Source organism: Cetorhinus maximus, chromosome 25 (genome assembly GCF_964194155.1).
Source record: "Cetorhinus maximus chromosome 25, sCetMax3.hap1.1, whole genome shotgun sequence".
Lineage (NCBI taxonomy): Eukaryota > Metazoa > Chordata > Chondrichthyes > Lamniformes > Cetorhinidae > Cetorhinus > Cetorhinus maximus.
In genome coordinates, this window is record NC_135903.1 from 1,477,728 (window position 1) to 1,498,436 (window position 20,709).

General features: G+C 39.3%; 1 protein-coding gene across 2 annotated transcripts in view; it reads left to right on the forward strand.

Moving 5' to 3' along the window:
• Positions 1–15,752, forward strand: part of LOC144667788 (ras-related protein Rab-5C) — a 33,838-nt gene extending 18,086 nt beyond the window's left edge. For both annotated transcript variants that reach the window (XM_078529241.1, XM_078529242.1), the window contains exons 2-6: positions 4,701–4,968; positions 11,117–11,268; positions 13,020–13,142; positions 13,295–13,388; positions 14,782–15,752. In XM_078529241.1, the coding sequence (XP_078385367.1) occupies positions 4,803–4,968; positions 11,117–11,268; positions 13,020–13,142; positions 13,295–13,388; positions 14,782–14,897 (651 nt within the window). In that variant the 5' untranslated portion in view covers positions 4,701–4,802 and the 3' untranslated portion in view covers positions 14,898–15,752. The remainder of the gene's footprint in view (positions 1–4,700; positions 4,969–11,116; positions 11,269–13,019; positions 13,143–13,294; positions 13,389–14,781) is intronic.
• Positions 15,753–20,709: the final 4,957 nt, after the last annotated feature.

The window sequence follows — 20,709 nt, forward strand, 5'->3', positions numbered from 1 at the left end:
ATTGGTTAACAGAGAAAATGAAATCATTGTTTAAGTACGATAAATCCATTATGTAATCACTCTTAAATTACATCAGTCATTTAAAAATAATCTGACTTTAATAACTGACACATGCCCCAGCCTTTGTGTTTACGAGGCAACATTGATTTATGCTGAATAGCATAAGATCCAAAGGTGACACGAGGAAAAACCTTTAAAGCAGCGAGTGGCTAAGTTCTGGAATGCACTGTCTGAACGTTTGGTGGAGGAGATTCAGTTGTGGCTTTTAAAAGGGAATTAGTTCCTTAGCCATGCAAATTTCCCTTCAGATATCAGGAAAAGGTGGGGGAATGGGACTGGCTGAGTTGCTCTTGCAGAGAGCCACGATGGACATGATAGACCGAATGGTTACTACACAGGAGGAGGCCATTCTATGACTGTCAACAAAATCAATTACATGGATGATGTCTAGATGTGTGCTGCAGTTCTCCTTTTGCATTCCATGTTGCTGCTCAATTCTTCCAAGTGTTAGTTTTACTCAGTGATTGCACCCTTGTCTCAAATCCAAGGTTCTGGGACAAGCTAGAATTGAACGCAAGTATGGGTTACTTCCAGAATGCTTGCTTGCTTCAGTACTGAACTGAAGGTGCTGGCCTTCAGGTGAGACTCTTGCCTCCAGCCCAACATGATTTAAAATGCTATGGCATTATTCAGAGATGTCCTAGCCACTATTCATTCCTCAGTCAACATTACAAAAAAATTAAGTGGTCATATGGCTCTTGGGATCTTGTGTGCAAATTGGGTGCTGTGTGTGCCTATGTAAGTGACTTTAAAAGTGATTGGCTATTAAATATTGTGATGTTGAGAACTGGGAAGTTACTTTATAAATTAGTGAGTGTTTTCTCCACCTCTTGATGTATTTATTTTTCATGAGAAATTTCTCTTAATCTCTTCTCCATTCTTCACTCTCAAACCTGAAACTTGCAAGTTTACTGAATGGGAGTTACTCTGTGCTATCTGTCTTGGGACAGTTCTGTTTGCCTACCTGTCAATTCAGAGACATTGAAGGCTGCATGCTCTTAGCAGTTGAGCGCACAAGTGTTCAGCCTCTAAATTACCTTTCTTCACAAAATGGAATTTTAATCTAGCATCTCCTTCAGGGCCCAAATGCTGTCCAAAGGATCTAGATTAATTTATTTCTTGAGTAGTGATTTCTTTTTTAAATGTTTTACTCCATCCTTTGAAATAAGCTTTTCTAAATTAATCTCTCACCCAGATATCAATTTAAACTATTCGGAGTCAGGACAGTTGAGCTGGAACAGAATTTGAAATGGTATATGTGCGCACACCTGAATTTTTATTTTACTGAGAGCAGATTAATAATGACTGCAGGATGAAACCCAGCTGTGCACTCTGGGTTTGTCAGGCCATGCTTAACATTTCTATTTAAAATTGCACACTAAATGGGATGGACTCCTTGTAAAAGGTATATTTCCACCGTGTAAATCACTACAAAAACCCATAAAACCAATACACAGACAATTGGAAAAAGCTAAGGAAATGGCTGAGCACTTTCATGGTGGGCTCAGTGATTGAAATTCCTAAACCTCTGGATCCAACCTGCAATAACATTAGTATTCTGATACTGTTTGTCTTTTCAGTGTTTGTACTCAAAACTGAAACGGAGTAGAAACCAGCGATGAGTGCAAAATAAATAATTTCAAAAGATTGGTTTTGCAAAATACTTAACTCCCATCAGTTGTTTTTAACTGACTTTTGGCAGAGCCCTTCAGCATATGAGCTAGTAATACTTAGTGGCAGGTAAGCAGTTAGCAACTTTTGGGTGCAACTGTAATATACCGTACTATACAGCCACTGAAGAAAGATACAACCCTACATTCAGCAAAGAAACATTTGGGGTACTGCAACTTCAGATTACTCATGGATGGTGTTGGATCAGCACAGTGCTGTTCTCTATAATGATCAATGCAAGTGAGGAAATAAATTTCCACAATTTGGGTGTGTTTGTATACTTTTTTACTTTTATATTGTTTAAGTGCTTTAAATTGGTCAAATATCTTCATAGCCTTTGCTGTGAACTACAAGTAATTAAGAGTGCAAATGGCATTTTGGCCTGTATTGCTAGGGGGTTGGAATTTAAAAATAAGAAAGTCTTGTTACAACTGTACAGGGTGCTGGTGAGGCTGCACCTGGAGTACTGTGTACAGTTTTGGTCCCCGTACTTAAGCAACGATATACTGGCATTGGAGGCAGTTCAAAAGAGATTCACTAGGCTGATTCCTAGGATGAAGGGGTTGACTTATCAAAAACAGCTAAATAGGTTAGGCCTATATTAATTAGAGTTTAAAAGAATGAGGGGTGATCTTATTGAAACATACAAGATTGAGGGGGCTTGACAAGGTAGATGTTGAGAAGATGTCTCCACTAGTGGGGGAACCTTGAACTAGGGCACTTAGTTACAGAATAAGGGGACACTCATTTAAAACTGAGATGGGAAGGAATTTCTTCCTCAGAGGTAGTGAATGTCTGGAATTCTCTACCCTAAAGAGTTGTGGAGGCTAGATCACACAGTATTTAAATAGGTGGTAGATAGATTTTTGAAATATCAGGAAGTTGAGGACTATGAGGAGCTGGTACGAAAGAGGAGTTGAGGCTTGGGGCAGATCAGCCATGATCTTATTGAATGGCAGGGCAGGCTTGAGGGGCCGAATGGCCTACTCCTATTTCTTATGTTCTTACATAGGGTGCTGCAAAGTAAATCAAAGAAATCTTGTTGATAGTACTGACTGAGGGGAAAATGCTAACTTGTTGACATGTACAAAGTTTCTACCCATACACTCATTTGCTCATTCAGTTGTTTTATAGATGGATGAAGTAGAATTGTTGTGACTTGGATATACGAGGTCTTTTTTCTCTGGATTATAGTTTCACTTCAGTTAACTATAGTTAAGATATATGGGTTCAAAAACTTTCAAAGTCTTGACACCAAGTTTCTAAATTTGTTGTGCAAACTGCACTCAATCCTGCTTTGGGTGTTCTTCCTCAGTGTTTTGGGAAGGAGGCGTTGGGAGGGTGTTGGTTACAGATGGGTATGCCTTGAAGTGTCTGTAGTCTTCAATAGGTTAACTAAGTCTTTAACTACTAGAACTAGTTACACATGCATAGTAAAGGGTACAAGATAGGAGCTGTCACCATGCTTGGGTCTAGACACGTCTCTGCTCACCACCACACTGACCCCAAGTCTGGGTCATGTGCCTTTTTACATCAGTGTGGGCAGTACTGTGCTCAGTCCCACATTAACTCTATATACACCAGACCCTTATACTATAGGGGTGTGGGTCAATTTTTTAAGATGCCTATTGCCGATGGTGCGTGCGTAGCCTCCAGGTGTGAAGGTCTTGTCTCATTCTGTTTCCCTTATCTGTCTCAATCTACAGTTGTGATCCATATGATTATGCCAACAATGCCACTGTTTGGAGCTACCATATAATTGAGTTTACAACCTCTGACTTCTGTCCTCTAGTGTATCCCTGTTCTTAAGAAATCATTTAGTCACATTATGTCTGGTCGACCATTCAGTTAGATCGTGAAGGTCCTGTACCTCAACTCCATTTATATGCCTTTGCTCTGTATTCCTTGATACACTTGTCTAATAAAATCTAGCTGTCTGAAATTTGAATCAGCCCATCATTCATTTTGTCATTCTATCATTTTAACCACCTCAAATAGCTCACCCCTCAGCCTTCAAAAATTGAGGAATTCTTGATTTTGTAGGCTTGTGGTCTTTGTACATAGTGGAGACCACAAATAATAATCATGTCCCATCGCCTCTAATAGCCACCCAAAACTACCTTTGCTTGTTTCCTCCTTGAAGCTGACCTTGCCCCCTTTTCTTCTCCAGCACTGGAAACTGATTTGAGTCGTTATGCTTCTGGAGCCCTCTTTGAAAACCACATCCTCTTGTAGCACCTTTTATACGCATCCTAAAAATATTTCTCTTCCCTCTCTTTCCCAGCTTTGTGCATGTGTTAGTTTCCCCCTGCACCAATTATTTTTTTTCCATTTCAAAGTACAGTGCCCATCCTTCACCCTTGGAAGATTAAAAGATCATGTTGTAGATGACATATTACATTATCATGGCAGTGCATTGTTGCTTGTTTACTACCTGTCCCAACAGGTCATAATTTCTCCACAGATTTCTGTAATCCTGACTAATATTGACTGAAACAAGTCAAGCCTGAAGAACTTAATGACCCTTGTGATCTAGTGTTAATTGGTGAACCAGTTGGATTTGTAAAAAAATGTTTGAGAAGCAAAACCTTGAATGAATTAAAAAAAAGCTGCCTCAAGGCACTTGTTGCAAGGTTGTAAATCAATTTGGGTCAGAAAATATGGACAAGAGGCAGAATCTAATTGATATTTAGTAATAAATTAAATTTACCCCAGAGGAGACAACAGTGTATTAAAATAGTTTGCATTTACATAAGCATGATACAATGTCTCAAAACATCTCTCAGCAAATTACTTTGAACATAATGAACAGATCCAGGAAGCAACAGCAAGTGGCCAGTTTTTTGGTTTGTATGTGTTTTTCTGTATATCCAGCTGCCTGTTGCAGTATTACAATTTTGAGATGATGGCTACACAAGCACTTTACCTGTGATACAAGCTTAATTTTCTTTTTGTTGTATGTTTTGCAGTTCTAAACTTGGTGATAGCTGCCCCTTTGGAATCCAAAGCTTGACATCACGCTGCTTCTGTTGAAACTTTGAATCATCCTGAGAGTCTTTGCACTTTAGGCCATGGCGGGTCGGGGAGGCACGGCTCGATCCAATGGACCAGCCGCTGGGAACAAAATCTGTCAGTTTAAATTGGTTCTCCTGGGTGAGTCGGCAGTCGGGAAATCCAGCCTCGTATTGCGCTTTGTGAAAGGGCAGTTTCATGAATTCCAGGAGAGTACAATTGGAGGTAAGTGATCGTTGACTGATATTTCGAATGTTTTAATGAGGTAACTGCAGTTATAATATCAATCCTAGAGAACAAGATAGAGAGTGGCTCCTTAACTTAGTGAGACTGGCAACTAGATTTCAGGTTCAAACCAGACAGATTTTTACATTGCTTGGCTCCTGCCTGGCTGCAACTGCAACTCTCCTGAATAAAAGACAGACTATGCATGACTGCATATGTACATGAGCAGAACTGCCTCCCTGAAGCTACAGATTTAAATATACGTTGAGCAAGATGGGAAGGATCTCTTTTTTGTCAACATTCAAATTAAGTTCAGGTAGGTTTGCAAGGTCTAGCCCTTGCCCCTAAACCACATTTGATGCCACTCTGGATTTTTGCTCTTTGCCGTGTCAAGTCAGTGTTGTGAAACTGTTCATTTTGCGGAGGCTCACTCTGCTTTGGCCACCAGACCCTGACTCTCGATATTAAATTGGCAGTGCAAATTAGTATGTAGCTGAAATTGCTTTGTATTTGTAAACTTGAGTGTAAATGCACCTTAAATGATCCGTTTACCTCAAGTATTTGGAAAAAGCTTGCAAAACACCAACATAAACTTTTGTCATTTAGGGAACTGTCCAGTGAGAATGAACTTGCATTAGGAAATGCATTCATTTATGGTTGTCTTACTTCCACTGTATAAGATGGAAATGTTATAATTAGTAGAAAGACTTGTTTGATTTACGCACTAGATCAAGATTGGGAGGGTTTCACATTACAAGAATTTTGATATTGTATTATGAGCTTCTTGAGGTCACCGCTAAGCATTTTACAGCTGTATTCTCAGGTTTTTTTTGTCTTAGCCAAATAATTTGGCTCCAGGCTTCATGTATTAAAGGATAACAAGTCCCTTAATGGCTGGACCATCAGAACAAACTCGGCTTTACAATAGTTGTTGGGATGCCCATTGTAGCATTGCCATTTCCTGGGTATTCAGATGTCTGTACACCAACAAAACATCAGTTTTATCAGCTTGGCTCATTTAGTGGCACAGTCTTGTCCAAGTCAGTTACAGGTTTTAGCTTCCCACTAGGACTTCTCGGCTGCTTTCAGTGTAGCACTTGTGCAGTGATTTATTTAATTATTGAAGCAACTGTCCTTCAGATGAACCGTTAAATAGAGGTCCCATCTGCTTGTTAAGCTAATGTTAAAGGTCCTGTGGTACTATTTGAAGGAACAGAAAGAAATTCTGACCAGTATTCCTCCTTCAATCAAACCAACTCGAGCAGATTAACTGTTAATTGATCAAACTGGTTAGTTGGTCTGCAAAGTAGTTCATTGGTAGGTTAACGAGGTACTGTATAGCTCCTGAAATAACTTGGATCTTGGAGTTTCTAATGGGCGCAGTTTTAAGCCACTTTTTCTGATTGTGGCACACTGAAGTTCAGTTGAATGTGTTGTGATATCAGATCTGGTCTAGCACAGTACTTAACTGCTTTTAGTTTATCCTAGTGGCTACTCAGTACAATTTTTATGCTGGAGATGTCATCCAACCAGCTAGAGTCCCCATTGATTCATTTTGGTCTATTATTGATAGCGAAATGAGTAGATGAGTTTAAAGGGACTGAAAATCAACAGCATATGCACTGAGCCCAAAAGAGTCTAAAATCTAAAGTTATGCCCAACTCGACTTGCATTTGATTCAGTCTCTGAATTATAGCTTTATTATTTCAAAGCACTTCACATGCAAGTTACTTAAGAAGCACAGGCTGTTTCCAGTATCTTGTATTTGGTTGAGACATTAGTATTCCAAGCAAGCAATGGCCATAATCTAACAAGAGCCAACAAAGGTATAAAGCATAACCAATCACTTGTCATGAGCAATGACCAAAATGAAGCAAACCAAAAGTACCACAGCATATCACAACTGTCGGATTATTGTGGCTTTAGCAGCACAAGTATTCCAGCTGTGTCATTACTGCTTACCTGAAAGTTATTGGAAATGGCTTCCGAATAATTATTGGAGGGAGCTCTACCTTGCTCATATCACAATGTGTGCCTTAAGGGGTATGTGGATGTGTAGAATATCCATTAAGATGCTGGTTGCAGCATTCTTTGCTGTGGCAAATTTTACAGCCCAGTATCAGGTTCCCATTGCCACTTTAATGCTTAAGACCTGGGTATTATAATTTGTGAAAGCAAACGTGCAGCCAGGAGGGCAAATTATCTGCTGATAGACCAACTAATCAGTTAGGTCAGCAAAGTAGTTAACTAGATGCCATGTAGCTTCTGAAATAACTTGCGGCCTTGAATAAGGGACAGGACTTATTAGCAGCTGGCACTGGGTGTGTTATGATCTAACCTGGCACTGGAAGGAACAATCACTCCATTAATGGTAATTTAATTTGGAAAAATAGTTTTAGGAATTGCCATATGTTTAAGGAATGTTTTAACCTGTGTTCTGTGACACTGCACAAGGTAAATGGGCTGTTGCACTGTTTTATAGTACTTAAACTGTTACACCATATAATGTGCGATATGTTTGGTTAATATCTGAACTGCTTAATCTTACCTTTCCCCTTAAAACCACAAAGTATAAATTCTGTAAGTAAGCACAAAATTGACATTGGTTAGTTCAATTGTTTGTTTTTTTTTAATGAAGGAAGATTGCACATTGTAAGTGCTGGTTCCAAGTCAAAAGGAGGCTGGGTGAATCGGCCACTTTAGTTTGCCAGGAACTTGTAAATCTCCAGCAAGATTCCTCTAGCAAGGAATGACTATTGTTACTTTTTCTTGGATAATACTGTCATTTTCAAACTTTGATTTAGAATGTAACAGTAATGCATGTTTGTTTTTGTGCAAATGCAAGTGTGTATTTGAAGCTGCATCTTTAGCAGAGAAAGGCAAATACCCTAAAGAATGTAATTAGGGGCTGCTCTGCTGAGTAATAGCTAGATTTCTGAAGAATATAATTTCTCCCCTGTTAAAACTTTACATTGGTGATGTGCTTAGCTTTGCATTGAGCAGAATTGGGATGGAAAGCACACATCTGTTATGTGCAATTGTGAAGCCTGATCTTGAGGTTCATGCATGAAATGGCAGCAAACCGACCAAAGATAACAAGCAGCTTAGAAAACAGATTTGACGTGGCAACTTATAATGCCTTTCATGTAATAAAATGTCCAAAGGCACTTCACAGCAGCATTGTTAAACAAAATATGACACCAAGCCACAAGGCAATCTTAGGTCAGATGACCAAAAGCTTGGCCAGAGGTAGGCCTTGAGGAAAGTGGGGGTGTAAGGAGGGTATCTCAAAGCTTGAGGGCTATGCAGCTGAAGGTGTAACCACCAATGATGGAGCAATTAAAATTGGGGATGTTCAAAGAGCCCAGAATTAGAGGAGCGCAGATACCTGAAAGTTGGGTGGCAAAACCACAGAAGGATTGGGAAACACGGATGAGAATTTTAAAATTGAGATGTTGCTTGATTGGAGTCTGTAGGTCAGCAAGCAGAGGTGATAGGTGAACAGAACTTGGGACAAATTAAGACACAACAGCGGAGTTTTGGATGACCTCGAGTTTGCAGAGGGTAGCATGTGGGAGACCAGCTAGAAGTAATTTGGAGTTGTCTAGTCTAGAGATAACAAGGCATGAATGTGTTTTCACAGCAGATGAGTTGGGCGATGTTAAGGAAATGAAGATAGTTGGTTTTGGCGATGGCCATGAATGAGGTTGAAAGCTTATCTTGGGATCAGCTGTGACACCAAAGTTGCAACAGACTAGTGTAATTGCAGACTGTTGCCAAGGAGAAGGATGGAATCGGTAGCTAGGGAAAGGAATTTGGAGCTGGGGCTGAAAACAGTGGCTTTATCCTTCCTGATATTTAATTGGGGCAAATTTCTGCTCATCCAGTACTGAATGTCAGATAAGCAGTCTGACAATGTAGCAACAATGGAGGAGTCAAGAGGTGGTGATGAGGTATGGCTGGGTGCCATCATTGTCCATGCTGGGGAAAAAAATTGCTTTGTCTTTGGATGATGTTGCTGAGGGGCAGCATGTAGATGAGAAATAGGAGGAGGGGGGTCTTGGGGGACACCAAAAGTAATGATGTGGGAGCAGAAAGTGAAGCCATTCTAAGTGATACTCTGGCTGCAATTAAATAGACAAGTGAGAGCAGTCACACTCTGCTGGACAACAGTGGAGAGGCTTTGGAGGAAGATGGTGTGTTCAATTGTCAAAGGCTACAGGCAGCTTGAAGGACAAGGAGTGAAAGTTTACCTCTGACTTTCGATAAGACCAGTTTTGGTACTGGTATGCAGGCACAGTGGGAGAAATTGTGCCAAATTAGGACTGAAGGACATTTGAAAGAAAAAGGACAAATTTGCATTTGTACGTTGCCTCTCGTCCTCGTGTGCCCAAAGCACTTTGCAGTCAATTAAGTTTTTTTTTGAAGTGTGGCCAATGTAGGTAAATATACCAACTACTCTAAGAACAACAGCGATAAATGAGCAAATCTGTTTTGGTGAGATTAATTCAGGGATAAATGTTAGCCAGGACAATTCCTCTTCATGCAGTGCCTTGGGATCTTTTGCACCCACCTAAAGAGATAGTTTGATACCTTGTTCAAAATGTAGCATCTGCAACTGCTGGACCCTAGTAAAGCACCAAAGTGGCAGCCTAGATTATGTTCAGTCTCTGGAATAGGAATTGGGCCTATAACTTTCTGACTCAGTTGAGCATGGCTGCATAGAGTTGACACTTTCAGTCACATAAGCTCAACAAAATGTACAATGATTGCCTTATTTTCTTCTGACGAAATTGCCAACTATGCAACTTGGACTTTTTCTGCAAGGCTGCCAGGATTCTGATTTTTCTAGTTTTTTTGCCTCCCTTTGCCAAGATTGAACTAAACATACTTCACGAACTTTGCTCCTTCATTGCTCCTGTGCATGCTATGCAGACCCAAAACATGAATATAAACTTATCAGTTGACATCCTGTAATATGGATCTGAAAATGTGCATAGTTAACTTCGTGGAACCAGGCCCGTTTACAAATATAAAATAAAACATTCTTGCATCATGCAAGAAAACAAATTTAAAAGAACCGAAACTTAACTGGAATGCCTTAGAAATAATCGGGGCTCCTTTGGACAGTTTTTCAAAACCAATTCAATGATGCTGGAATTCCCAGTTGAATGAATTTTAGGAGTCTCAACTTGAAGGTTCACCAACAAAGATCTTGGATGTATGTAGATGATATGGCTTGGATTAGTTAGATTAGTGCAGTAGCATTAAACTTAGAAAATGAAGAATCAAATCAATTGATGGAAATTCATTGGGAAAATGATCTTTAAGTTGTTTGGATATAGAATTGCAAAAATATTGCACCTTGTATAGCTTTGAATAAGTTGTCAGATCATTGATATTTTAATCAAATGACAATGTGTTTGCAGTTTGTCACAGACGCTACTTGTTTTTTAGTTTTTGGAGTGGGAAATGTCAGCAATTTTACTGCAGTAGTGTCTCAGGATATTGTTTGTCAACACCTCAGAATGGAAATTCCATTTTTAATCCTTCCCTTTGGAAGGGGAAATAATTGGGTATGCTTCCGCAGCATAGAATAAGGTATAATGTTTTTTTTTCAATAACTATCAAGATTTGTTTTTGCACAAGTAAGTGGAAAATAATGCCAGAACGGCAGGTTTTTAAAAGTAGGTAAACTGAATTTTACTTGATATGTTGCCATGGACTTTTGACCTTCATGTAAAAGGATGGAATCACAGGTTTTTGTTCATTGGGTTGACCACTATATAATTTTTGTTTCATAAAGATCACTAAGTAGCTATTTGATTTGAGAGCCCTGGCTCTTGAATAGCACTCAACCTACTGGGGCTGAGATCATTGAAGTGTACATAGCCCAGGAGTAAAACCTGACCAGCCTGAGTGTTGAGGGGTGTGGGTAGTGCTGGGCAGTGGAATGTCACTTCTGGCTTAGTAACATTTAAAACAATTAAGGTCGGCTTAAGGGCAAACCAGCCAAATTATATTTTTCCTCAGCACCAGGTTTTGAACTTAGTTTGGTCTTAAATGATTAAGACAAATAGTAGAAGAAATTTTAATTTGTCTTTTGTCATTGCCTGAAGTTAATACCTGTATCAAATTTCACTTTCAGCTGCCTTTCTAACACAGACGGTCTGTTTGGATGATACAACAGTTAAATTCGAGATCTGGGATACTGCTGGGCAAGAGAGATATCATAGCTTGGCACCAATGTACTACAGGGGAGCACAGGCTGCCATTGTGGTCTACGACATAACCAACACAGTAAGTAATCCCTATTGCTTCCTTTATGTTCTCCAACTGCCCCCCCTCCCAGCCAAAACACCGCCTGTTCCCTCCTGAGCCATGGGTATTCTGCATGCAGAACCTTCCCAGATGAAATTATAAACTTCCTGAACATCCTGATGTATGGTGCTAAACAGCTTCAGATTTAGGACTTCAGTTCATTTTAGCATGGCTGAAGGCTTCTGTTAAGCTCCTTGTGTCTCTCAAAGAAACAAAGGACTTTGATATCCAGAAAATGGAAAGCAGCAAAAGGCCTACTGATCCATCCAACTGGTCCCTTGTAATGCCTTACATATTGCACTATGTACATTCCCCACCCACCCAGAATCATATAGTTGCCTTTTGTGCACTATTCATGCTTTTAGGTACTAAACCTTAAACAAAACAAAATTCTCTGTACATTTAATCTTGTGCCCATTTGTGCAATAAGCTTAAAAAGGGTAAATAATTTGTGTTCAGTTTGGGAAGTGGTGAAAAGGTATGTTAATACTGCTTTGATGAACAGTAAATTCTCAACTCATTAACGAGGGGAAAATTTGTAAATGCAAATGGTATACCATTAGCCATATTAAATGCTTCCTGCAAATCAAGTTTTATAATGTCGATTATTTCAGTCTTGCCAATGAAACCTGTTAGTTTGTGAGTTCCACTAAACTTTAAAAAGTGAGCAGGTCTGGAACTTTTCACAACACTGGTTTGTAAATCTGTATTATATGATGGGGTTTCCCTTCTGATGTTTAACCTCCATTGGGAGTCCTTGCCAAACTGTTAAGTACTTTTTTCATTATTTCCTCCATATTTCAAATTGACAAGGAATTCAGACTGGGATGTTTATAAGTACTTGAGCATTTACTTCAAGGCTCATCAGATTTTTGGTTTGCGCTTGCTATTGCCTACTTGGTGAGAAGTTTCTAGTAACTATGGCTGAGATGGGTGTTGACTTCAATAACTCATTATTAATAATAGTTTCCAGCAAGGCACGAAGGATTGAATAAGTATTTAAAGAGGAAAAAAATTTTCATAGGGCCATGGAGAAAGCGTGGGCAGGAGTGAGGACTGATTTGCTAGTTCTCTCGAGAGCCAACGCAGGCACGATGGGCCGAATGGCAGCCTTCCGTGCCATAACATTCTTATTTCTGCAGGAAAACATTTGGCTTTATTTAAGTGTGTGACTGTGCTGTCAAGCTCTCTTCTGACTTTTTGATCTGGTTGTGATGACCCTTATCCCCACTTGTTCTGCATGAACAATTTAGAGTCTTGGAACATTTTACTTTGTATGATTTTCTTTTTTTTAAACAATATTGTTGGCACCTGAGCTTGTAACTGTTCCAATGCTGCCCTAGGGCCATTGAGTAAGTTGTTCATTGTTCAGTCACAAACTTTTTTTTTGAAGCTGGTTTGATAATGCTATGCATTTTTAGCTAGTAAAAATATTTTCCAAATTAATTATGTTTTTTTTTGCCAGAATAGTCAACTGTTGAGCAAATTTGGTTGCAAGATGTGCTTTATACCTTGAGCAATTGGGTGGCAGATAACTTAAACCCTGCTGTGTAAGGGAAGAGATTGCTAGTCTGTATAGCTCAGGAAATTATAAGACACTGCCATTTCCTGTTCAAGTTGACTAGTGATGTTGCTAATACTGTACTACTGGGTATATGCTGGACACTTGGATGAAATCTGTAGATCTGCAGCTCAGCTCTAGTAATAAATTTAATGTTTGTATTTTAAAGGACACCTTTGCACGAGCCAAGAACTGGGTAAAAGAACTGCAGCGACAAGCCAGCCCAAATATAGTGATTGCATTAGCTGGTAACAAGGCTGACCTTGCAAATAAGAGAGCTGTAGAATTCCAGGTAAACATGTGTGCTTCAATTTCCTTCCTTGTCCCCGTGGTATAAAATGTAGTTCTTGCAGCCCTAATTTATTTTGCATTTAGATGTGTTGGTTGTGCTGGTTATTTGGATGCTGCTGTTTAGAGTTCTGATTGCTTTGCTTTGTTTTGCAGGAAGCACAAGCATATGCAGAAGACAACAGCTTGCTGTTCATGGAGACATCAGCAAAGACTGCAATGAATGTGAATGAAATATTTATGGCCATAGGTATGGGAATATTCTTGATGTGCACAGCCAGATTCTCTGAATCGAATGTTTTCTGATTCCCCTGTCCTTTCTAGTTCTTCCTTTTTGACCATTGCATGTATGCTGTCTTCTCCAACTGTTTTTCCTGTAAGTTGGGCTGTTTTAGCCCTTTTGTACTTCTGTTGACTCATGGCAGAGTTGAGTGTTAATTTATCTAAGGTGGTAAGTGTAACTGCTTTTAAATGCACTTGACGTTCATTTATTTATCCTCCATGAACAATGAAGGTAGATCACTGGACAATAGCCCTGCAGGAATTTTCAGCTAACTGAAGTTGAGTCGCCCTCTATTTTAACAACAGGATTTTGTTGCTTTCGCTTAGGAGAAATACTGAATCACTTCTTCAAATAAGCTAATTGCAAGTATTAGTCTTTTTGTGGTGGCATGTCATGCATTTATGTTAAACATTAAAAGCTGCTGCAGAAAGGACTTGATTATAATCCAATAACCAGTGAAGCCAAATGGTTATGTAGTATTTTAATGTGCTTTAGGTATGCCTGGCATTCTTTGCTTATACTGAAGGGAAATAAAAATTTGAATGTATAAACTTTATATCCTGTCCCAGCCTGGAATGTTAATTTTTGATTCTCGTTTTGGCACAGTTTGCACTATTTTGGAATCTACAGTGGACGTTTTTTTCCAAGGAAAATCCAAGCCTAAGGAAATATACTGTATTTTAAAAATATAAACTGCTTGTTATTTGACTGAATTCTGGCCATTCTTTCCCTTTGTGTTAGCCATGGCATAGTTGGCAGTACTTTCTCCGTTGAGACAGAGATTGTGGATTCAATTCCCATTCCAGAGATTGGAGAACAAAAATCAAGACTGATGCTCCAGTGCAGAATAGAGCAAGTGCTGTGCTGTTAGTGGTGCTGTCTTTTGGATGAGGTGGTAAACCTCTTGGGGTGGGGGGGAGTGGGGAGAAGATAGTATGCTAAACAAAGTAGCAAACAGAGACTAAGAATTTTCTTGGAGTTTTAATGCTGTTCTATACTGGTGTGACATTATGGAGGAGGCCAGTAAGTTGGCTTCTTGCATTAAATATATGTGGTGCTTGAAGTGCAGCCAGAGTCAGGAGGAGGTATCTCCAGGGTGGGTGGAAATCTAAAAGATTTTCCTTAATCTTAGGGCAGGAACAAAAAAAGACTCATGGCTTTGGGCTATCTTACAGTCTTCAAAAATTTCTTGAGGCCATCACGTTGACCTTGATTTCCGTTTTGGTGTTTCAGGTTCTCGGTATACGGCTATAGCCCATAGGGGTCAGCTGAAATCGATTGTGCACAACTGAATTTTTATGTTGTGAATAAGTAAAGTTCTACAATAACCTGCGTCTTTTTCTTTTAAAACCCTTTACAGCCAAAAAGCTGCCGAAGAATGAACCTCAGAATGCAGGTGGAACCTCAGGCCGAACCAGGGGCGTGGACCTCCAGGAGACCAGTCCGCAGAGTCGGAGCCAGTGCTGCAGTAATTAAATTGGTAACTGGCAGGCGTCTTCACAAAACCCCGACCGGAATCCCTTTTACCACTCGCACTTACCGCAAGAGCGGCGACAGATCGCCGCATTGATTCTTCACACCACTCCAATCAGATGGGAGGAAATCCGCCAACACTTGCCATATAAAATAAATTTTAAGTCTTAAATCACTTTTTTAATAGAACCTTTCGCTCTTCCCTTCTAATTCTGGTGGCGGATGCATGCACCAGTTATTTTGACCCAACTTTTTCTGGGCAATTCCTTTGTTTTCAGACTCTACAATCTTGTATAATATCCTGGAGAGAAAAGATTTAAAAAAAAATAGATTAGGTGTCTTTTTGTGAAAATCTTCCTAAAGAGCTACTTACATAGTACACAGCCCATCTAATAAATGTAACAAATATTAATTTAACATGGGAATCAGCAGTTAAATGTTCGTTCTGACCAAATCTCAATTATGAATTTTGAAAAGATTTCTGTATTTGTAATGTAAGTTTTCTTTACCATGTATTCAATGAGTAGACCATTATGTCCATACAGCACCTTCCAATATACCTGTTTTGCTCTTCCTCTTTGTGTTCAGAAAGCATGGAGTGTTCTTTTTGGTTTCTAGTGTAATGCACTATTCTATTCCGATGTTTGCAATAACTTGTAAATTTTGATGTCCTTGGAGGTGATGTGATGTCACTAATGTCAGTAATTACAATCTTGCACACTGCTCTGATTTGTGGACCTTGTTCAGTCATGCTGTGACTGTTGGCAGTGAAAGACCGAGCTTGTGTGTGAGAAGCACCAGTCTGTAATTCAAAGATCTGTAATTTGACAAATAAAAATAGAGGGAGGTATCAATTAATTCCAGTTTGTATTTGTTCTGTAATGATAAGAGTGTATAGAACTTTTTATTTACCAACTCCCTTGGTTTCGCAGACTTGTAGTAATACAAGTGGCAATTAACCGACAGTATCATTTATGTATTGAAGTATTAATTTGACAACTCTGCAAATGCATATGGTGGAACTAATTCTTATAACAATTTGGTATAAAGTATGCTTCACGTGCAGTACTGCACACTGGAAATGTTAATAGTTAATAACATCTTCAAATGTTGCTGCCAGCTAGCTTGAGAGAAAATGCCTAATGTGACAAGATTGTAAAAGGCTGAGAGAATGGCTTTTTAAACTGGTAGTGATAATGAAACTTAATTTTGTCCTCCAGCAGAGAGTAATTTCATTTTCACTAACTTCAGTAAGTGGTCCTAGTTCTGAGATGACTTGCGCTAAGTACAATGCAGATCTCATCCAGCAACTAGTACCTTGCAATATAAATTGCACCATAATCTCAATCTGTAGTTTTCATACGAGTGTATCCTACTGGTATCAAATGTGGACCTGTACACACTACTGTGCAACAGCCTTTAACATTCTGGAGCTGAGGCACATTTTGATAACTCAGCACTAGTGGTTTAGCATCCCACAAATTAGTGCTAATTACTTCTAATAAACTCATCAACTTCAAAAAAAAATGGCTGTATCTATCTTCCTTTTGGTAATGTGAACTTGCAACAAACAAAACCATCACAGTTCAAAGTGAGTTGCTGTGGTTTCCTGAATACAACCTAGTTTGAGGGGATTAAACTTACAAAAGACACTCACTTGAGTTTTGAATTGCCTGTGCAAAAAGCTTGAAGCACTGGAAAGCTTGTCATGGTTATTTTGTCACTTTCAGCACCAGTTTTGTATTTGGCAAAGTTTGTAAGAAATCTGTAACTTAATGGATATGGGTCAGAGATCAGTTTAGAAACCTAGCATATTTGTGACGTGCTGGATTGGAAAACAGCAGGTTTCAGGGACAGCACTTAATATTGAACCATCATAAATCTACCATGCATCTCCCTCTCCCTCTTTCTTGCCCTGCTGCCTCCCCCCCAACCTTTCCCTGTGTGTGTCTCTAACTTTTACAACAGAGAATAAGCTCTTTAGAAAGTAAAGAGAATATTGCCAAATTATAATTTTGTAAATAAAAAATGGTGTTTTAATTGATGGCTAGCGCCTGCTGACTTCACAAGCAACCCAAATTAGCTCTTTTACTCTTTTCCAGTAGATAACACAGCCACATAGGGTAACTGACCTTTAGGTTTTTTTAAAATGGCAAAACCCAATATGAGAAATATAGAAAATTACATAGCCTTTTGATTACGTTGTGACAAAATGACTAGATACCGGTGTCTAATATAAAGCAAAAACTTTTTAAAACCATGTTTTGATTTACAGGAACCAGTTTCAAGTTGAGAAAAAGGAACTAGTCAAAATTCTCTTCACTTGGTGCTTTAGTTCAAGGAGATTGACCACAAGATGTTTACAGATGGAAAAGACCACTAAACCTATCTTTCATCATTCCAGAAAGCATAGCTTCCTCACTGCAGTGGTCAGATATTAAATTATTCCAGTGCTTCAACCTCCACTCCAATTGGAGGTGCATTCTGTTTATTAATCACTGTGTGAAGAACTTCTAATACCATTTCTAAATCTGCCTTTAATTGGTTTAAATCTGTGGTGTCTGGTTCTATGCTGTCAATTTAAAGTAATTTTCCAAATTTGTTTGTGCTGTTAGATTGTCTTAACTTATATAGCCTTCCACAGTCCCAGATGCTCCAAAGTGCTTTACAATCAATGAAATACTTGAAGTGTAGTTATATACAGCAAATAACAATGTGATGATGACCAGATTTTTGAATTGAAATATTGACCATGACAATAGGGATAACTTTTAATGACCACTGCACATCTCAAAGCACTTTACAGCCAATGAAGTACTTTGGAAGTGTAGCCACTATTGTAATGGAAACCCAGCAGCTAATTCTGGCAGTTAAAACTCCCAGATAGAATCAACTTGGATAAATACCATCCAGGTTACTTTGAGGAAAGTTGGTATGAGACATTGCTATTGAAAGAGCCTGTTGTTCTGCCATATCATGGATCTGGGTAAGCTGCGAATGCTAGTCAAAGAACAGACTACAGAACTGTGAAGAAACCTGAAAGACCAGTAAATGATGTGTACTGTTTAACATCCTGGGAAAGGGAAAAAGGCCCAGTTTGCCAGCAGGAGAAATGAAGAAAATAAGGAAATTGATGGGTTCTGTGTTTTGTTGCTGCTTACAACTTTATATAGCATGATTAAATGTCTTGAGGCACTGTGCAGAGCTGTGATCGGTCAGCAATTGCAGGATGATGAGTAAACAGGACAGTGTAAGTTAGGATAGGGGAAACGGAGTTTTGGATGAGCTCGAGCTCATGAAAGCGTCAATTCTATGGGTGTAAAAAAAAAACTTTAAAGTTCCAAAATCAAAGCTTTTCCTCCTCTTGGATCAAAATCTGTCATCCTGACCTATTGGCAAGTATAAAAAATGTAGTCACATCAATGTAGGAAATGTGGCAGCCAATTTACAGAGCATGTGTGAAATGTGATAATGACCAGATCACCTGCTTTGTTATATCTGTGTAATAAATGTTGATCAGGGCACAGTGAATGACACTTTAAAAAGTGCCATAGGATCTTCAACACCCAGATGAAAGGTTTAATGTTTCACCTGATCATGCAACATTCCCACAGTACTGTTGTGCTTTCAGCCTACATTATGTCCACAAGTCTCTGGCCTGGGTCATGAACCCATAACCACCCCACTCAGGAGACAATGCTGCCACTGAGCCAAGGCTGATATACTAATTATGTTGGGTTTTATGCAAAATATTTATTTCCATCTACAAATCCACTTTGCAAATGTCAAATTTTACCACTAATTTGGAGGTTGTAGATAAAACTCAAAAGTTTACATTCAAGCTTCTCAAATGCAATGATATCAATCTCATAATTCCAGTTGCGTCTCATTCCATCTGAGATCCAATGAAGAATGTACCATACAAATCATTTTTCTTCACCAGGCCTATGACTTGACAGCTTATGTGCAATTTGCTCTGCCACGAAATTGATGTGATCCACTTAGAAAGCTTTGAGCTACTGGTAACATTTCCAGAAATATTGAAGGGAAATCTCCAGGCAACTTTGCAGTCACAATCCACTGTCAGTCGTTTTGGCATTTGACAGATTTGATCACGGGTTCAGCACTATTTTCAGTGGTGTATTTGACATCTATTCTTAGAACGTTTAAGTGGTTAGCAATTGGCTTTTTTTTTTAAAGGCATGTAATGCAATTTGTATTTTTTTTAAAAAATGACTTGCATCTGTGGTAGAAGTTTTGAGGCTTTTGTACTTTTATCATCGCCATCTACATTTTAATTCTTTCACAGGATGTGGGCACCACTGGTTAGGCCAGCATTTGTTGCCCATCCCTAATTGCCCTTGGAAAGGTGGTTGTGAGCCACCACTGCAGTCCATGTAGTGTCGGTCCACCCACAGTGCTGTTAGAGGGGTGTGTAGCTTAGAGGGGAACTTGCAGGTGATGATCATGTTCCCATGCATCTGCTGCTCCCCCCCCCCCCCCCACCACCCCCACTCCCACCTTTCAAGGTGGTAGAGGTCACTGCTTTGGAAGGTGCTGTCAGAGAAGCCTTGGTGAGTTGCTGCAGTGCAGCCTATTTACGGTGCACACTGCTGCCACTGTGACTATATAACCAATTTTAAAGAATGGGATCTCATATTCTCTCTACTCCACACCTATAAAAACTGGCTCAGTATAATGAGTCACTGATGCATGTTTATTCCGTGAGCCAGTTGGGCTGCTACCATATATCATTTTCAGGTTGAAGTCACCGTGAGTAATCGCAGTTGTACTTCATGAACCATAAGCAGTTCCTAATGGGAGCTGTTCCCAAACTGATGCCAAGCTGAATGGCCTGTAATCTAGATGTCCTGTAAAAAATAAATAAATTTGATGCTTACTGCTCTCTAACTTAGAGTAAACAAAACACTTGGATCTAAAAGTTTGCCCATCTGTCTAAGGATTAGTACAAGTTGATTTAAGATATTAAAATGAGATTGTCAGCCTGTCCCCATGGTTCAAGTGGATGTTAAGGATCCTAAAGCACTTTTTGAAGAGGAGCAGGAACTTACTTCCTAACAGCACTGTGTACACCGACACCATGTGGACTGAAGCTGTTCACGAAAACAGCTCACCGCCACTTTCTCAAGGGCGATTAGGAATGGCAATAACTGCTGCCTGTACCAGCAACATCCCACACATTAATTTAAAAACACAGGGGTTCCCCTGGTCATCATTCCCTTCTCAACTAACACCAGCAGGAAACAAATGATCATCATTGCTTTTTGTGTGTTGTTAACTTAGAATGGTTGCCACATTTGCCTGCATTACGATTACTGTACCTCTGTGTAAAATGCTATGTGCAAACTGCATTTTCTACGTTACAATGACTACACTCTACAAGCACTTTGGGATATCCTGAGGTGTGAAAGGTGTTATATAAATGCAAGCCTTCATAAATGCAAGCTTTTGCTATCACTTGATTTTCCTTTGATGTTCTCTGACCTATACTAAGTGTTCATAGGTTAACTATAATGAGTTTCATTATATTTGAGATATACTGTGGCACACTGAAATTACTTCTGGTTTCATGTGTAGAATTACTGTAGGACCAGTGCATGGAATTTGTTTCAGAACTTATAATTTAGCTATTTCCAGGGAAACTTGCCTGATTAATATACACTCAGCAACAAACAGTCTAACTAATAATTAACTACTGTTGACTTGATTACAAAGTATAGATAGAGCACTATAACATCTGCCTTCCAATCCATGACCATGTCTTTGGCCTGTTTCTGACTCTGCACTCAATTTG